Here is a 19376-nt window from a genome sequence, read left to right as displayed (position 1 = left end):
ATCCCTTGCCCAGGCTTTACAAAGGCATGCTGACTTTTCAGGTCTTGCTGAGCTTGCAAATGTGCCAACAGAGCCATGCTGGTCGCTGTCCTTGGCAGTTTTTCATATTATCCGAGGGTAAAGACACACAAATGCACAGGCTTGCAGAATGCCAAAATTACTTGGGCTCAGTTCCATTCTGTCTCTGCCATTGTGTCTTTCACAAGCCAGTAAACTCTTTTTTGGAGATCTGATCATCTCCCGGGTATTTGGGACACTCAGCAAGCCTTTTCTTGTGCAACAAAAAGGACACAGCCATCCTCATACTATATCCGAGATCTTGACAAGGCTCGGTGACAACATTCATCCTACTGCATTCACATGGAAATTAAATTATTTCTCTTTGTTCTGATTGTACAAGCAAAGATAGATCTAAGAAAATGAATTTATTCAGCATCTTGCTCTTAGCACAGTTAATGTGTTTCAGATTCAATACTAGTATAGTTTTGCTCTTGAAAAAAAAAAAAACAAAAGCCCTGAGTTGCAGAATGTTGCACCAGTTCCGTGCAATGTCTATACTAATGAGATGAATAATGGAAAAAGAACAGAGTAAAGCAAACAAAAGACAATCAGACTGCCATTTATTATTGATACAAATTTATATAGTGGCATATGCTATTGGAGAAATCAGAAATTCATAACACACAAATTCATACTGGAAATACAAAAAAAAATCATTTGAGGGTCAAGAACTCAGGTTGACAGCACCACAGATGTGTTCCTCAGTCTGAGTAGGTGAGAAATAACCAGGGGTAACAAATACCTACAGGAGACCGAGGGCGATTATAATTAAGACTGTGCGAATGCTTTCCCACACAATTTCCTATCCAGCAACAGGAACCTGCAGGAGCTTTCAGAAGACCCTGGTACAGTAAAGGGGCAGGCAAGGCAGAAAAGTGGTGCAGACAGTTATTCCTTTTGACCTTCACAGCTGGCATCTGACGGCAAGGAGCAACCGTGCTGCGAAGTTTCTGTTCCTGCCCACCTGAAGGTATGGTACAAAGGGTTAGTAAAGCACACACAAGGCATTAGTGAATAAGTAAGAAACGCCGAAAGCAGAGCTTTCACTGAAATAGAATCCACATTAGTCATCAAACCATCCAATCCAAAAATGAAACAGAAAACGTAAATGAGATGAACAATTCTACATCAATGAGGCAAATCTCAGCCCACACCTCTTAACGCTCCCTGCCTAAGAAGTGGGCATCCACTAGGGAAGTGCCGGCTTCTAATAAAGTGTCTGGAGTGGCGAGGCGGGGGTCAGGGCTGTCTCAGGGGCTTTCCCTTCACAGAGTTTCCCCATGTCCAGGTCGGCACAGGCTGATGGTTCTGTCACTCCCCACCTGGTACCTGAAGGCTTCTGGGCTGGGTCCACCTTCCCACATCCGGCTTTCTGCCACCTCCTCACACGTCCCTGCCCCACTGGGTATGTGTAAAGGAAGGTGTGTGTGGGTAGCACATGATAGCCCATGGGGATTTGCTGTACTAATGCGTGAACATACCAGCAGGCGCCGGGAGGTGTGGCCAGTAATGGACCAAGTGGGAATGGAAAGCTACTCTACAGATGATTGGCTCCCTGTCCTCGCTCTAGCCCTCCGGGTAGTCCAGGAGATTTAACGCTTGGCTCATCAGCTTTGCCACAAGAGATGGGTATCAATTCCAGATTCTTTGAGGCTATTCCAGAATTTCTGCCCTGAATTATGCAAGCTGATCTACAGCAGCACCCGAGAAGCCAGGGATTTTCTGGGCTCAATCCAGCAACCCCCTCCTGAACGCACTGCACCACTCTTAGAACTCTTAGAACGTGAAACGGGCTCTCCCCCAGATCTGTTCTAGATGCCAATGCACAGCTCATGTATTATCGCAACCTTTTCTAATCCCGCCTCCTCAGGACCACCACCAGTCATGCCCACCTAAGAATGTGCTTTTTATCCCCCTCCCAGTTGGAGGGCTACTTCACAAGCTAAGTACAACAGAGAGCATTTCTACATGCCCTGTAACCTCTCCTTCCTAAACTGACGAGCTATCAGTCACTCATCGCGCCATCTGTTTGTCCACCCAACAAACACGCGTGGCATGCTGGTAATGTGCAGGGCACCGCTGAAGAATGAGATGTGGCTCACACAGGCTCTGCGCTCGTGGGCGGGGTCTGCAGAAAGGGCCGTAAATTTTTCATGGTTCATTCCTTCTAGATTTTATTAGGAGTCTGGAATGTTCTCAGAGAGTTTGGGTCATTTCCATACACATACTTCACAACACAGATGCTATGCTATTTGCTCAGTGACAAGATGTACCATGCCCTGTAACAGGGTTCACTTCTGGCTAATGGAATTAATTGTGTTTCTGGTTAAAGACACAATATGCATGCCTAATGTTTTGCTGATAAAATAGAAATGAAAAGGAAACAAAGGCAAGTTGTGTGCACACGACACACAGAATATTCAACTTGGTATTTGAACACTATGCTATGTCAAAACCACATATCTGTGGTCTTGTCGTGTACTGACTGATATGGGGAAATTAAGTGCCTGAGCTACCAGAAAAGAACCCCCAGAGAGAAGTCCCCAAACTATTGTGCAAGGGACAGTGCCTCCATCTGATGTGTGACACACAGCAAACAGGCCCCATGTATGTATGTAAACTGGTTTCACTCTAGCCTCTAGTAAATTTGCCTACTCAAAGAATTCACTTACTTTCCAGATACACTTACAAAATTGGAAACCCAAAACACATGGGCTCCCCTTGCATTGCTGCCCCACAGAAGGCCTGGGGAAGCGAGAAGTGTGGCTGATTTTAAAAAGGATCGCTGGCACGCAGGGTCTGTGGAACTTTGCAGCATTCTTCACGGCCCTGGCTTGAGCCCTCCCTGCTTTTAAATCACATACAGACATGTGCTCCAGTCTAAACCATGCTGAGATCCCCATTCAAAGCGAGCTCTAGAAAAGTCAACTGTACTTAGAGGCCAGGGTCTGCAGGGGATCAAGTGGAAACAATGCACCAATGTCTGAGTTGTGCCGATTAGAATTTTTAATGGAATCTGAGCCAGCAGCCTGTATTCTGCTGCCCAGAAGTCCAGAAGAGCCCGCACAGTAGAAAGCTGGGGGCGAAGGGGAAACCAAAGGCTCTCAGATATCTGCTACCCACTGTGCCCAGCTCTCTGGGATCTGTCAGCAAAGCTAATTGTACTGTGTATGTCCTAATTCTAAAGAGCACCTGTGGTCAGCCTTCCAGAGTCGTGCTGCACAGCCACTGGGACTGTTATGGGGACCCGCAGGCATAGCTCTACTCTGCCACTCTGGGGTCTCAGTGGTTCTATTTCATGAGGTAGCTCAGTTGTGAGTTTTATGCATGCGATGTGTGCTGTCCACCACTCAAAGCTAGTTTTCCCTTTTTTTTTTTAGTCTGAAAGATTATAAAAATACCAGTATTTCTCCCTGTTTTATAAAAATGAATTTAGAAAAAAATACACATGGGTCTTCTCGCTAAACTTCCGTTCCGTCTTGTAAATTGTTGTGGACTCTGACTTCCAGATTCATTCTTTTTACTTTAGCACCTTTGAATGTGTAAGAGGCCTCGCTGTCACTCAGGATGTTGACATTGCGCACAGTGCAGTACTGTCTGTTGACATTCTTCTCTACCTTGTCTGCGTTTCTCTTGGCTACATCTGCCTTGGTATTCAGGGGGTATTCCTCCAGAGTGTCCTCTGGGGGCTGCTTCTTCTTCTGTTTCTGGCATTTTCTGGTGATGAAACAGGCCACCAGAAACAGCAGAAGGAGAAGCATGATAGCAGCCAGGGCGCTGCCAATAGATGCTCCAGTCTGAGACAGGGAAGCGGCTACAATGGGCTCCTGCATCTCCAGGTTCAGCGACTTCATGTTGGTGCCATTCTTGACTTGGTCTCCTTCATTGTCATAGATGAGGGAGTCATCAAGAGACAACCAGCCACGGGGGTCCACCAGGTCCCTTCGGTGGCGTCTCAGAGAGGCTGTGAGAGAGCGCTGGACCCGGGGTCTCGAGATGCTGTCGGGGCCAATGACATAGATCACCTGGAGATACCACTGGTGCCCTGCTTCCACCTGAAGGAGGAGAGAGGCAGGGGGACGAGACTTGCGTTATCTAAGAGCATTTCGGAAGAAAGGACATGAAAGACAGCTGCTGCCATAGGACCGGTCAGAGAAACAGTCTCAGTTAGACTGGCAATGGATGCTCTATGTTCCAAGATACAGGGAACTGAATCAAGCATTAGCGATTCTGTTTTATTCCAGATTAGGGTGTTCTCGGGGTAGCTGTACACATTCTTTTCAATTTCCCTACTTAATGTGGAATAGCCTAAGAATTTATTTGTCACAGTCTCCTTAGCTAAATGAATGCTTCTGAGTTAGCGGTCTTTATTAATAACAGCGAAATAATACTGTTAACTACCACGTTTATTCTCAGTGCCCTTTAACTGCTTCCTACGCTAAATTTACTATTTACTGATGAACTTCAGTTAAAATGGAGTCAGCCAACAAATTGTCCCTAAACAATCCTAAGCATAATATACAGAGGAGAGCCATGGAGTACTTTATTGGCTCCTTGTCTGCCTGCCTGGGGACACTTCATGGCCTTGAAATTGCTTCAAAAGAGCAGCGATAGGCCTGAATCCCCAGGTCATGGATAAACATTTGGAGACAGAAAAAAAAGCACAGACAAAATTTGATCTTGGAAGGTCATGCTTGCTGCTAGAACTTAGGGTTTTTCGCTTCCTGTGTGATATTAGCCATTTGTGTCTCTCTAACCTGGACATTATGGCTGCTCAGTGTTTCCCGAATGCCTGTGAAATCAGCTGGTTCAGCCGACCTCCCCAAAGCTAGAAATCTAAAATAATTCAGGAAAAGTCAGAGCAGCCCACACACTGGTGGACAATGACAGATGCTCCTGTGCAAATCGAAGACTTTTATCTGCTGGGGATAGGGAGAACTCCGGAGTGAGTGATGGGTTTAATAACAACAAAGAAGGCCTTAGGGCAAGAAGGCTATCAAAATAAAGCTGACAGTCACCTTGTAGAGGGCATCTACTTTGAGGGTGAATCCGTCCACACCGGGCATGCTACTGACCGCATGGAAGTCGGGCAACTCAGAAGCAAAGTGGGCCTCGAAAGGCACATCGTGGAAGTACCTGTCGGTGGCCTCTGGCTGGCTGCGGTCCTGGAATGAGTTAAGAGAAGAGGAGACAAGGCATGGGAAAGGCAGTACTGAGGAGGGGATGATGCTCATCCCTGCTTCTGTGCGCTGGCTGAGAAGAGAGTGTCGGGGAAGGTTTCCCCCCAAGTCGGTGCTGCCTCTGGACACCACTAAGGGAGGATTCTGGTAGGTTCTATCCAACCTGTGTCTCACAAGCCATGTGTGGCCAATGACCATGAATACGGATCAAAACAAAATTACAAACTTACCTTTTGTTTTGTTTTGGTGTTGTGTTTAGTCATCTGTGAGGCCACTGGCAAGAGTCTTGTACATGAGTTCATTTTGTCTGTCCAAAGGCTGGGCATGTCCAGCAGACCATTGGTTCTCAAGCTACCTGGTCTTAGGAACCTTTCTATAGTTAAAAACCAAAGACCTCAAAGAACTTTCATTTATGTGATTTTCTTCTATCAATGTCTACTATATTAAAAATTAAACCTGAACAATTAAATAAAATACTCCTGTATTTTAAATTTACAATGAAAAGCTCTTTATACGCTAACCTAAGTAATATTTTTTAGTGATATGCCAAGATTCATCTTCGTTCCCAAAGAGACCCCATTTTGTAAGACATCTGGTAGGTTAGATAGAACCTACCAGAATCCTCCCTTAGCTGCTTTTGTATCACCAGCAGTGATAATATTATCTTAATTGATATATGAAGAAAATCTAGCTTCAAAATCTAGCTGTAAGTAGGAAGGAGACATCCATTTACAACTTTTTCAGGTAATTAAAGGAGATATGTAGACAGACAGACATTGGATAGATCAACTGTGTGGTACAGGCATGCTTGTTTTGGGGTGTGTACTTGCGTGTGCATGCCGGACATTGATATTGGCTGTGTTCCTCAATCACTCTTCAGCTGATATTTGAGATGGGTTTTCCACTGAAATTGGAACTCATTGACTTGCTTGATTGACTGGCCAGTGAGCTACAGGGATCTTCCTGTCTCTGTCTTCCCTGTGCTGGGATTATAGGTGACCACTCCTTAGGTTGGCTCTGAGGATCAAACTCAGGACCTCATACTTGCATGGCAAGCACTTTACTATCCCCTGGATAGTCTTCAAAACTTTCTTCTTCTTCTTCTTCTTCTTCTTCTTCTTCTTCTTCTTCTTCTTCTTCTTCTTCTTCTTCTTCTTCTTCTTCTTCTTTCTTCTCCTCCTCCTCACCATCCTCCTCCTCCTCCTTATCTTCTTCCTCCTCCTCATTTAGTTAACTAGTGTGTGTGTGTGTGTGTGTGTGTGTGTGTGTGTGTGTGTGTGTGTGTCTGGTGCAGGTATGTATGTACATGAGCACGTAAGTGCTTGAGGAGAGGATATATGCCAGAAGAGGGCATTAGATCCCCTGGGAGTTGTAAGCTTCCTGATGTGGGTTGTGGGACCCAAACTGGGTCCTCTCTGAAAGAGTAGTACATGCTCTTAACCACGGAGCCATCTCTCCAGCCCCCAAGTACAACACGGACTCTGAAATCACATTAATAAACTCTCTGTGGGGATGTGAGCGTGCAAGGGTGGCACCATTGTAGTTCTGGGAGAGCAATTTCAACTCAGAAGGAGTGTGAGGGCCACTCAGGGCCTTTGAACCAGACTTGAAGAAACACTGACGTAGAGTTTCCTCTTCCTGGAATATCAATAACAGCATGTCTTGTGACCCACCACAGGTAATAAGTTGGTAATGCAGTGGGTAACTTATCAGGAAGAGAAAGAACAATACACAGAAATACAGAGAAAGCACTGTGTTGTGGCTCACTATGGGCTCCTCGGCATTAGAACTGAGGGAGAGCCTACCAGTAGCAGAAATCTGTGCTTCAGGTGTTTGTTTGGCTGGATGCATCCATACTGTGGCCCTTCGTTGTAGATTGTCCCCGTAGGATCAAAGAAAGGCACGTAGCCATCCTTGCCAGTACAAAGATAGACTTTCTCCAGCTGCAGTTTGTAAGCGGAGTGAAGATTCTGTTCCGGATTCCAAAGGACTCGGCCGTAAAGGATCTGCCCTGAGAAGATTGAAAGACAGCAACTAGACTGGACTCTGAGGTTAAAGAGAAGGAGGTGTCAAGGGCAGAGAGGATTGGATGTACTTCCTCAGAGTCAAAAGTGCCTTTCCTATGAAGAGCTTTGATTCCAAGTGTCCTGGAAATACACATTTACCATTTATCGCTCCTCTAATTCATTAATATTACTGAAGCATTACTGATATGCCAACCGCTCACTGCGCACAAGGGATACAGAGGTAAGTGAGATGCAAATCAGAGGGCAGAAATGAGAGCAAAGAGATTAATAACATTTATTGATAACATTTATCAAGTTCAGAGTTTGCTAAATATTGCACTAAATTTTTATCATTCAGTAAAACCCATGGGGTACTGACAGTCTTCTAACTGAGGGAACCCAGGCAGAGTGACTATGTGAGTTGCTGAAAGTCATCAGGTTGCAGGTAGTGAGGGTAGGATCAGAGTGATGCAGAGTAAGTGTCTTCGGCTTGACCACTCACTCTAAGCATGTACAAGGCCGTATATCACCTGCTACAACAGACGGGAATACTTTACAGTTAAAGAGAGTGGGGGCAGCCAGGCTAGCGTCTGTCTTGGGTGACATGTAGAAGGGTTTAAGGAGAGATGATCTTTGAGCTGTCTCCTAGAGCTTGAACAATTGGGGAGAGCTCGGTCCTGCCTCAACTCCATGTGCCATGCTTTGTTCAAGCCAATGGGAGGCCTGCCCCCTTTCCGAACGGGGATGGAGGAGGAATAGAGATGGAGGGGGCAGATGGGAAAGAGGAGAGGACAGGAGGAGAGCAGGGAAAGTGGTTGATGTGTAAAATACATGAAAAATTTTATTTAAATAAAAAAGATAAAATATAATACATACTCAGATATATCTTCTTCCCCCCTTTTTTCTCTGTCAAAAAAGTGTTTGTGATCCACAGCTAAGCACTGACCCAAACTCCTGGAATCCAGTTTTAGAGAGGGAGGAGTGACAAACAAAGGGGTCAAGACCATGCTGGGAAAACCCACAGAAACAGCTGACCTGAGCAAGTGAGAATTCATAGACCCCAATCTGAAATCTGGGGAACCAACATAGGACCAAACCAGGCCCCCTGAATGTGGGTGTCAGCTAGGAGGACTAGGCAGTCCATGGGGCCTCTGGCAGTGGAACCAGAATGTATCCCTAGTGCACAAACGGACTTCCAGAACCCATTTCTCGCGGAGGGACAATCTCTCAGCCTATATACACAAAGAAGGGCCTAGGCCCTGCCCAAAATGACTTGATAGATTTTGATGATCCCTTATGGAAGAACTCACTCTCCCTGGGGAGTGGATGGGGGATGGGATGGGGGGGTGGGGATGAGAGGATGGGAGGGAGACAGAACTGGGATTGATATGTAAAATAAGATTGTTTCTAATTTAAGTAGAATTTACAAAAAAAGTGGAAAAAAAACTTGAACAAGAATTCATCAGACTATTCTGGGAAGGGAGACAGGACAGAATAGTCTAGGCAAAACAAAGTCCACGTAAAAATACTGAAGACTGGGCTGACAGAAGTCCTAGTGTGGGAACTCTTTTTTTGAACAGCATCTGAGATGGCCTCAAGTTCTTTATCCCATCTTATTTCATTCTTCCAAGAGTCCGAAAGACAGGCTCAGTTATTGTTCCCTTAGTATCCTATCCTTGGGAGGTCCACAGCGCTGACAGTGTAACTGCGAGCCAACAGGAATGCTGCTGCAACCCCTCCAGGGAATTCAGAGCTGAGATAACTTACCCAAGTTAGACATCATGTTAGAACCAGACTGGAAATGATCTCTTACTACCCAGAACAGTGCTTTCCAGAACTATGCCAATCACGAGAGCACCAAGACTACAATGTATTTTATAAATTGAGGGACAAGTGTGAGTCTTCCCTACTTCTGTCTTGGCTGCTCTGGAATGGAAGCCTGGGAGATGTTCCCCACAGAGCTCGCTGACTGAGACATGGGCAGATATGCACCCAGTCCTGGGGCTCCCCCAGAAGAGTCTCCTCTCTAGGCAGAGCCACTGACTGCAGCTTGAGGCAGCAACTGACCTTTGGAAAAGGCTCCTTTGTAATCCATTTCTGCCAGTGACATATCAGACGTGCTGGGGTCCATCAAGAACACCTTCTCATTGTTGCAGAGCTGAAATTCGGTATTGAGCGAATATACAACTGGCACGGGACGATTGGTCTGCTGGAACGCAATGGGTATCAGGAACCTAGATGCAGGAGAAATGAGAACTACCTGAGGGCGGGGTCAACTTTGCATGGGCATGTGCACTGTCTTCTTTGCCTGTGCCTTCACGGCAGTGCGTGTTGTGGATGCTGACCATTTATTGAAGAACAGTCTGCTCTTTTATTCATTTTTATTTCTTGAGAAAGGGTCTTATTGCAGGATATTTGTTTGCACTGTGAACCCCGAGACTGTATTATTTACTGGAAAAACTTGTTTTTAGTTGTTGTGTGGTTCAGCCCTAGCACACACCTTTCATCCAAGACCTTTCTGTTTACAGTAAACAGGATTAAAAAAAAAAACAAAAACCATCATTCCATAAGTCAAGAGGTAAAGCAAGTGACCAGTTGACAGGAAATAACCATAGAGGGTAAGAGGGAGTCAGGAAGACTGAGATACACAGGAAGTAGTAGGAGGGACATTGAGTTTGGTGGCCTTTTGGTTTGAGATGACATGGGATAAAGCCTTTTCTGGGGTGTTGATGAAGGAGGAAGGTCAGCTGTCCGTTTTCTCTGCCTCTCTGAGCTAGCAGGTTTTCACCCCAGCATCTGGCTTCCCAGCCTTTATCGATAAAATCAAATGATTGAGATTTAGTTAAAAACAACATTTAGATTAAAAAAAGAAAAAACAACCAGGGTCTCATGTAGTTTACAACAGCTTTGACCTTTCCTTCTTCTTTCATTCCAAGTCCTAGAATAGCAAGTGTATACCCCACCATACTCCGTTTCTAAACGCTGAGGTCACTCCAACATCCTACCAACTGAACCATATCCCTAGACCCAGCCTCTCTCTGTAACAGTATAATTTAGTCTCCAGAACTCTTTGATACCAGTAGCACTTTTTCCTCCTCAAAGTGTGTGTGTGTGTGTGTGTGTGTGTGTATGTGTGTTGTTTGCATGTATGTATGGGTTCATGTGTCTACATAGGCACATGTGGTGGTCAGAGGCTGATGATGTCTCCCCTCGGTCACTCCCCATCGTATTTTTGAGGGAAGGCTCTCAGAGAACCTGGAGCTCACTGATTTGCTAGACCTGCTGGCTCCCAGCATCTGCAGGTTGAATCAGGAAGACTATGAACTCATCTGAATTATACTGAGAGTTCAAATCCAGCCTGACTGACAGCAAGCAAGACTCTGCCTAAATGCTGAGCTGAAGAAAACACCTCCATACAAAATAACACAAATAAAAATAAAAATCTCCAAGCACTGGTAATGTTCTATTTAAGACAGGTACTAAACACAAGCTTGTCACATATGCATCCTCTGAGTAGCTGACACAATAAAAAAAAAATAAAAATTTTAATGTAAATTCCGTAGCATATCCTAACATACTACTCACCCTCTGTTCTTCACAGTTTCCCTATCACCATCCCTCCTGTCTGTGCAGACTGGGGTCTCTCTTCTTAACTAATTCCATCTCACCAGTCCCCTAAAGTGGCTCTTTGATTACCTCAGTGCCCCAGCTAGACTTTTCCTAGACTCTTTTGATGGATACTTATATACTCCACCACACCCACACATGAAGTGTTAAAGTGGCTGAGAACATGGGACTAGATCAGCCATATACCTAGGGGAAAGCCTCATATTATTATTCAGCTAAAGGTACTTATTAATAAAGGGACTCCCAATAACATACTGCTATACCTGCAAATCAGTGCCTTTGCTCAGCCCACATCAGAGAAGCTTCTTACAGGATTTGGGAATTAACACAGAGACCCACAGTGGACAGTGAGCAGAGAGTGGGAGACTTTGGAGCACTTGGTCCTACATGGGAGGTCTTTATCAAAGCCTCAGGGATTTCCCTGGTCACATCCCCTCTTGTATGTGGCTGACTGGGATACTTTCAAGCATTTTTCCTGCCATCAACTATGGTGGCTCAACATCCAGAGACAGTCTAAATCTTCACCTCTTTACCTGCCAACGGTTTGTTCTCCGCCCAATGGCAGCCACTTACTTCCTATTGCTACTATGGACAAGCACCCCAGATTCCACTTTCAAACGACTCACATGCTGACCCCATCTTTTCAGCTCCTCTCTTCTTTTATCAAAACATGAATTCTTCCATCCACAACAGGACCTTCCTGAACACTCTTCCCAGAAGGCAAAGGACCCGGAACACTTTACACAGTCACGGTGGAGATGTCCACACATAATCGCTTATTTATAAACACTTGGGAAAACAGCCCACCAACTTTTTAAGATAAATGTATGCCTACCATATGATCCAGCCATTCCAAGAATGTTCACACAAGGCTTGCACATACATATTCAGGGTAGATCTATTTAAAATAGATCCAAGTTGTAAAGGGCCCAACTGCCCATCAAATGATGAATTGATATATTGCTATTTCATGCCATGTAATGTAACTCAGTAATGATAGAAACTATTTATACAGCAACACAGAAAATCAAATAATCATGCCAAGTGAAATGAGCCAGAGAAAAATAACTGTGGATGCATGATAACACATAAGGTTCTAGAGAATTCACTCTCCTTCTGGTGGCAGAAAGCAGATGAGGGAACACTTGGAGAAGGGGAGGAGTGGGGGGTACAAAGAGGTGTGAGGAGACTTGGAGGAAATGGCTGTGTATTGTTTTGATGGTAGATGTTTCACAAGTATACACATATGCCAATATGTATTAAATATGTATGTTCGCATCTGCAGTTTGTTTACCATCAATAATACAATAATTTAAAAACCGTCCAGCCTGCTTGCCCCACCGACGTAAGTCTCTTTGCTCACTTCCTCCCCTCCCTCAGACAGCAGTTTCCTCTTGCTTCTGGCCATCCTTGCTTAGCGAATAAACTGTCTTGGCTCCAAACTAGAGCTAGCCCCTTCCTTCATGTCCAATGACTGTCCGTATCCCCTCAAGGACCTGGCTTTACCCCACGCATCCTTAGCTCTCCCTTCCACTGCAGCATGCAGACATTTGGAAATGTTTTATACCCTAACACACAATCTAGTAAAAGCTCACTTAAAAGAATATGGCCTCTCATCCGTTATCAGTTACTGCCAATTCTCTGACATCCTTTTCAGGAAAACTCCTTATTTCTATTGTTCCTGCTTTCTTATCTCTTGAATTCACCCCTTTCCCCCATGCAGTATCTCATGCAGCTAACCAACCGGTGTACCCAGCATTACCAAACCTAACAGCCGGCTCCCAGTCTCCCAAGTAGTTCTCCCTTAGTGCCAATCCTATCGTTAGCATCTTCTCTCAATATTTTCTAGGTCTCTCGCTCAGCTCTCAGGTGACACTAAATTATAATGTGCCTGAGGCCTGGGTGGCTTTTAATACACTGTTGTAATACAATTTTATAATCTCAGTGTTCAGGATAGGAAAGGTACCTGGTAAGACCGGAATGAATAATAACATGGACTGAAGGAGTAAGGCGTGGCGTGGTCTCAGGCTAATACTTTTACGAAGTTTTGATATTTCATTATGTATTTGAGTGTTTGCCTGCATGTATATCAGTGCACCACAAATGTGCCTGGTGCCTGTGGAGTCAAGAGGAGGGTGTTGGACCCCCTGGAACTGGAATTACAGATGGCTGTTAGCTGTCATGCTGGCCCTGGGAATGGAACCTGCGTCCCCTAAGAGGGCAGCCAGTGCTCTTAACTGCTGTGCCGTGTCTCCAGCTCCAAATAGTTAGTCCTTATTCTTGTGCATATAAAGTCTCTATGAACACTGACTTGGTGGGTGTTGGACCGCTGCTCCCAGGAGATCCAGAACTAGGTTTCTGTTAATGTCTGGTTGCAGCATTTCACCAACAGACTAACACACAACCATTCCTTCTGTGTGTTCCAAGATCTCTTCATATAATGCACATCGTTGATTCATTACCATCAGACACATGGCCTACAGCACACTAACTCATGCCTGAATGGAGTTTATCTAATAGTCCATAGAGCACATGATAACCCTTATTTGCTTAGGAACACTAGAAAACCCTTCAGTTCTATGCTTAGAAGTCACTTAAAACATCGAGGTCACCAATGTAATGTACACAAATTGGTCACAAAGGTCATTGTACTCAGCTGATAGGGGAAGGCAGGGGACTCTTGTTCAGCTTTAGCTGGGGCTGGGGATGTTGGGTGACTCAGCATTTTTGAACATCTGTGAATGACTCTGGAAGCAGTGTGGGTATTCATTAAGGATGACACATGCATTTGGGTGAGCAGGGAAGTTCTTAACAAAAGAAATGGAGTCATCGAGGATCACCTATAGTGGCCTACCTTTCTGGAGCATGTGCAGTGCAGGCCAAAGACTTCTCCCCCGGGTCCACCCATGGCTGCGTGGGCTGCACGGTACAAGGGATCAGGTAGATGGTGTATTCCCCTGAATAGTCCTTTCTGGAAACAGGCAGAGCAGACTGCAGTCAGGCAACACCCGATGATGACAGCCCCAGAAAGACCTGACATCGTGAAGCAGGGTCGGGGTGGCATTTATGCACTGACAACTCAGGAAGGGCCACTTTCAGGGACTCGTCTCTGATTAGTTTCACCTTCAGAGTATTACCCCCAAGGTGTTAAAAAACAAACAACATTTTCATTTACTCAAGTCCCTTCTGTGAGGAGGGCTACAAAAGGCACACTGCTAATAGAAATCCAGAAGGTTCAGGTGATGACAGACAGAGTTCAGGAAATCTGCCTGGCAGTTTGGTTAGTGTTCCTCGTCAACTGACAACCTGCCCACATTCTTAAATGCAAGCGCTCTGATGTTGCAGACAAGGAGGCAAATACCACGGAGACAGAACATCTCCCAGGAGCGGGAGGGAAGCAGTGTGTCCTTGGAACACCCACCTCATTTGACTAGCTCTCCATCCCAGGGTCCCCTTCCCAGACACCACAGCCTCATTTCCTTTTCAGAGTTGAAGAACTAAAAACTACGGATTCTTATTGGGGGGAATTAGCGTGCTTATGGCAAGACACAAAGTTCTCCAGAAGTCTTTGTACCCATCACTGACTTGTTACTAGGTAGCAACCCCAGCCCTGTCAGGCTAAATGGAAGGTAGGAGAACATTCAGAAACTTTTGGAATAATCTTCAAGTGTCTAGGTATCAGGTTCTTGAACGAAGTTGAAAACTTTTCAGATCAAGCCCCACAAGCTTCCATCATGGTGTTTACCTGTTGTAAGAGCTTGTGGCTCTCCAGAGTTGATGTGGAGAGTCAAACGTCTGAGCACTCCATAGGAGCTGCAGGTCAAATTCAATTCCTCCTAGGTGGTCTGGAGTCAATATGAAAGATTTCACATCTGGGAGGGTGTGATGTTCCATCACGAACTGTCCTGTTTCCGAGGGAAATGCACTCTGATTTGTGAGCTTGCTGTGTTTGCCTAAGGACCTAACTTCATTTTTCTAGCAAAGAACTAAGGACACTAAAGGCACATATACCCTTTAGAACATTTTACAATGGTTGAGTTAGCATAGCGTCTTATACCAGCCCACCGCCCTACTCATAATGACAACGAAATGTGCTGAGCTCACATATAATTTTATTGATATTTATATGGGACAACAAGCACTGGATATATCCAGCTTGGAATATTTTTAGGGCTTAGTATTTTATAAATAGAAATATGAATGTTGAATATAATCACATTTAGATCTATTTAAGTCTTTGGTGGAAGAGGACAAGCATAGATGTCTCTAAAAACAAAGATTATTCTAACAAAACACCATTACTCTTAAAATTCAAGGTATAGTGACTATTCTGGATGGAAAGAAACTAATGAGATAACACAACCAAAATCTAACACGTGGAGTTTGATTGGATCTACTTTCCTTTATGTGTATAGATATAAAGTAAACATAAAGAAACATAAAAATGTAGGAAAGCATTTGTGAGGTAAGGGGCTATTTGCACAGGGACTATTGTTCTATGTCGGGTACACTGGATGTGAAATGGTACTGTGATTTCCTAGTTCTTAGATGAGGTCCACTGAAGTCTTTGGGGGTAGTGCACACGAAGATGGAAACCTCTTTTCAAATGAGATTACCAGAAACTTTGGATAGTAAAACGTTAATAGCTATTTAATTTATTCTTCACTGTTCTAAGATTTAAATTTCTGAATGTTTGAAATATTTTAAAATAAGCTGGGTGTTGGTGGTGCACGCCTTTAATCCCAGCGCTCAGGAGGCAGAGACAGGTGAATCTCTGATCTACAGAGCGAGTGCCAGAATAGGCTCTAAAGCAATACAGAGGAACCCTGTCTCGAAAAAACAAAAACAAACAAACAAAAAACTTAAAATAAAGAAGCAGGAAAAAGACACATAAAAACTACCTCTGAATTTGGCATGGGTCTTGAACTCAATGACGAGACGGCCATCCTCTCTAATGTAGATTCTTATGATCTGAAGCCTGGCAGAGAGCACACTGTCTGTCTGGATCCCTGGACAAGCAACCACACGCAAAACAAAGTCAGGGCATGGACAGGGTCTCCCAGATAGTGATCCTCTTAGACAACTTCCCAGAGGCGTCTCTGAGAGGATCCAAGTATTTATGGGAATGTGATTTGGAGAAAAGTTGAATATTCACACGAGCATTGACTGCAGACATCAGGGCCATCGAACACAGTACAGCAGCTCATTTCTGGTTCTGTTGTTTTCCTTGTAGGCGCTCTTTATCTACGTGGATACCACTGATCCCAGGTGCAGGTTAGGCCCTCATTTTAGAAAACAGTGGATCTAAAACTCCCGGCATACTGTATTTTTCTTTACTCTTAGCACCTACCAGAGTCCCAAGTCCTGATGTCTACATTTTACACTCAAACCATGGAGGGGACAGGGGACCTTGTAGAAAATCAACTGTGGCTTGACATACAGTGAACAGATGCAGTTATAGGCATGATGCCTGATGGGTTCAGAATGACCTAAAACAAAATGTAATCAAAGGAGGAGAAAAATAAAAAGAATGAACCCCTCCCCACAATAAAATAGAAAAGAGCCAAATGCCCAAGGTTGATTTGGTTCAGGCAGGAGAATGTCAAGCTCTTTTCCCTTGCGAAATATAAAGCAAACAGATGACTTGAGCTCAAGCCATTCAACAGAAGGACGGATGCATTTTCAGTTACTAGAGATGAAGCCTATGCAGAGATGCTCTCGGAGCTCTTCAGCACCTCTCCCTCAGATGAAGGGTGTCACCCCCAGAAAGGGAGGTGTGAGCACGGGAGAAGTGGAAGTAAGGGGCAGTGGGCGTGGGGTCATGTTGAAGTACAGAACAGTGGAGATGGAAAAAACAGGCAAACAAAAGAGCACTGGGTGGGCACACTCTCTAGATCTCAGCCTTCCTTGTTTTAGACCATGGGAATGGAGCTATTCTTAGAATTCACTGCTTAGTTAATCATGATTGAACTTAAGGCATCAGTGAGCATACCTGTTCTCCAGAGAACCGTGTCATAGAAGAAAGAGAATTCCATCTCTGTGTGGTGCTCCAAGGAGGCCCAGCCCCTGGGGGCTGTCACATAGATGTAGGACACATAGAGAGGCACGTGCACTGTTAGGAACGACTGAGCCGAGTCCCTCACCTGCCAGGGAAACAGTGTAAAAGAAACAGGCTTACTTCTGTCCTGGAGGGAAGGGCAGAGCACCATCACCTCTTGACTCAGTTTTCACCCGCTCCCTTGCCACTGGCTCATACAGTAATTCCTGATGAAGTGTCAACACCCGAAATTTGCCTTTAAAACATACAGAGGGTCCAAGGTGGCCAGGATGCATCTTCAGAAGAGGTGATCTTCAAGGGCTTTTCTGAGGAGGTGACTTTTGAACACAAATGTTTTTAAACTAAGAAGCATCTGTGCTTCCAATCTTCAGTTTCTAGAGGCATTTGCTGGAAACACAAAGTTTCACAGGCCAGTGGATTGGCTCACTGACTTGTAACCTGTTACTGCGCTCGACCTGAGACCTATAGGAAACAGTGATCAAGGCACCCAAGGCCTGGCTCAGGGTGTCTTAGTAAGAATCGCATCCACGCACCAGAAACAAAGGCCAGGCTTTGACATCACATCTAGGAAGCTTACCAACAGCTCAGGGCTGCAGAGGCTCCAGAAGTTTAATGGCACAGATGGCATTTTGGAGAAAATGTTTGAAAAGAAAAAAATCGCACGTTCGAGGGAACACCACTCTCAAAGGGGACTCCTTTTACAGTTATTAATTTGGTGCACTAACATAAATTTTACGAGGCCGTGAACAAAAGATGGATGGGAAAATAACATATGTTTTCACAGTGAACTGTGTACATGTGTGGAAGGGAGAATTTATTTAAAAATTCCTATTTTTCTCTATAAATATGTATTTCTTTTCTAACAAAAACCTAAGTCAGTACGTTTGGAATTTATTTTGTTATTGGGCAGCTACTATCAGATATTGAAGGATGTGTTGTTATTCCCTTCTTTCTCACTGTTTTCCTTTATCTAAGGCAATGTTACTTGCTAATCCTTAAGAGCATTCTCTGACTGATATTTCATGCATACTTGCTTTGTGTTATGTAGCGAGCACTAGTCACAGTTTAATGTGAACTCGGGAGGCTGTCTTATTGACGTCCACTGGTACTAGCAGAGAGGCACTGAATGGCAGCCTACTTCTGGTTTCTCTGTGTTTTTTCAATTACAATCAGTAATTTCAATAGACAACAATGAAATACTTGGGGTATTTGTTCTTTCTGTCTTAAATTTTAAAAGTGCACATAAGCAATCCCTGCTTTGGGGACTTTTTGAAGACTATTATGAGCAAATTATCCAGCTCTGTAATTGAAGAAAACCATGTGTAACAGAGAACATTAATTTTCAAGGGGAGGGATTATCAGGCTTGTGATTGTTTGCATCCTTGGACTATGTAGGCCAGGCATCTGCAAAAAACAGAAATACGGGCTGCCTTGATGTTTTTATCAGTAGAGGGCAGTGCTGCACAAAAAAACCCAGAGGACCCGGACTAAAGAAAACACATTTGAATTAAAGATACTCCCCTAATATTTTAGGTCTCTCTATAGGTTCTCTAGTTTAGTGAGGCCAAACTTGTTTTTGGAATGAAAAACAAGCAGCTAACAAGCTTTTCGCTCACTGGGATAAATGCTCTAAGGTGGACAGAACCTGAGAATTAACTTTCCCACGAGGTAACCAGTCTCTCTGTCACTCACAGACCTGTCCTTCTGAGCCTGTGGCTTCTTCCTGGAAAAGCTGCTGTTATCAGGACTGTTTAGTGGTTTGCTAAACATTCACACATACAAACATGCCTGTGTGTGTATCTGTTTTGGCCAAAGTGCTTGAAGCAATGGACTCTCCTCATTGTTCTGGAATCCAGAGCTGTCTTCTAAAAGGCATGACACCTGCTATTCTGATTCACACAGAGTGGGGAACAGAGAGTACACCCCCATAAAGGCAAATCTCATTTCCCAAAGCATACACAGAAAAAAACACCACACATCCATTTAAAGACATAGGTACTCGATGTTTGTAAAGATGGCTTGCCACAGTAGTTTCCTTATACTTTACCTTGACCTAGAATATACTGGGGCTCTTTTAGCCACAATACTGAGTAGAGCCAGATAAGGGACTTATTCAGAATATGCCCTACCTGGCTAGCCCGGTTTGGAACGCTATGTGCTAAGTGACAACTTCTAGAACGAAGTTGACATGGCACCCAAGCACAATAACCCAGGGTACCCACCTGGAAGTCAGCAGTCACGGAGCCCCCACACACATCAATCAGCTCTGTCATGTCATAGTATGCATCAAAGGTCCACACGCAGCTCTTCAGGTTCAGGTGTCTGTACAGTTGGATGGTCTTAGGCTCCCGGACACTTGGGTCAAACTGGAAGGGGCGGTCATAGCCAGGGCCCAGGGCAGTACTGTGGAAGCCTGCATCATCCAGGAACCCTGCCTCTGCAGAG

The 19376-nt window shown here is 44.6% G+C and overlaps 1 protein-coding gene across 1 annotated transcript in view; it reads right to left on the bottom strand.

The window, feature by feature from the left end:
- Positions 1–603: 603 nt before the first annotated feature.
- Positions 604–19376, bottom strand: part of Fras1 (Fraser extracellular matrix complex subunit 1) — a 400187-nt gene continuing 381414 nt past the window's right edge. Inside the window, exons 66-74 of the mRNA XM_040747451.1 lie at positions 19154–19368; positions 16866–17016; positions 15775–15882; positions 14619–14778; positions 13728–13844; positions 9314–9480; positions 7046–7251; positions 5079–5225; positions 604–4115 (exon numbers count right to left, since the gene is read on the bottom strand). Of these exons, the coding sequence (XP_040603385.1) occupies positions 3522–4115; positions 5079–5225; positions 7046–7251; positions 9314–9480; positions 13728–13844; positions 14619–14778; positions 15775–15882; positions 16866–17016; positions 19154–19368 (1865 nt within the window). The 3' untranslated portion in view covers positions 604–3521. The remainder of the gene's footprint in view (positions 4116–5078; positions 5226–7045; positions 7252–9313; positions 9481–13727; positions 13845–14618; positions 14779–15774; positions 15883–16865; positions 17017–19153; positions 19369–19376) is intronic.

The sequence above is a fragment of the Mesocricetus auratus genome, unplaced genomic scaffold, assembly GCF_017639785.1.
Source record: "Mesocricetus auratus isolate SY011 unplaced genomic scaffold, BCM_Maur_2.0 Super-Scaffold_100006, whole genome shotgun sequence".
NCBI lineage: Eukaryota > Metazoa > Chordata > Mammalia > Rodentia > Cricetidae > Mesocricetus > Mesocricetus auratus.
Note: the sequence above shows the minus strand (reverse complement) of the source record. Positions and strands in the feature narration are given on the sequence as shown.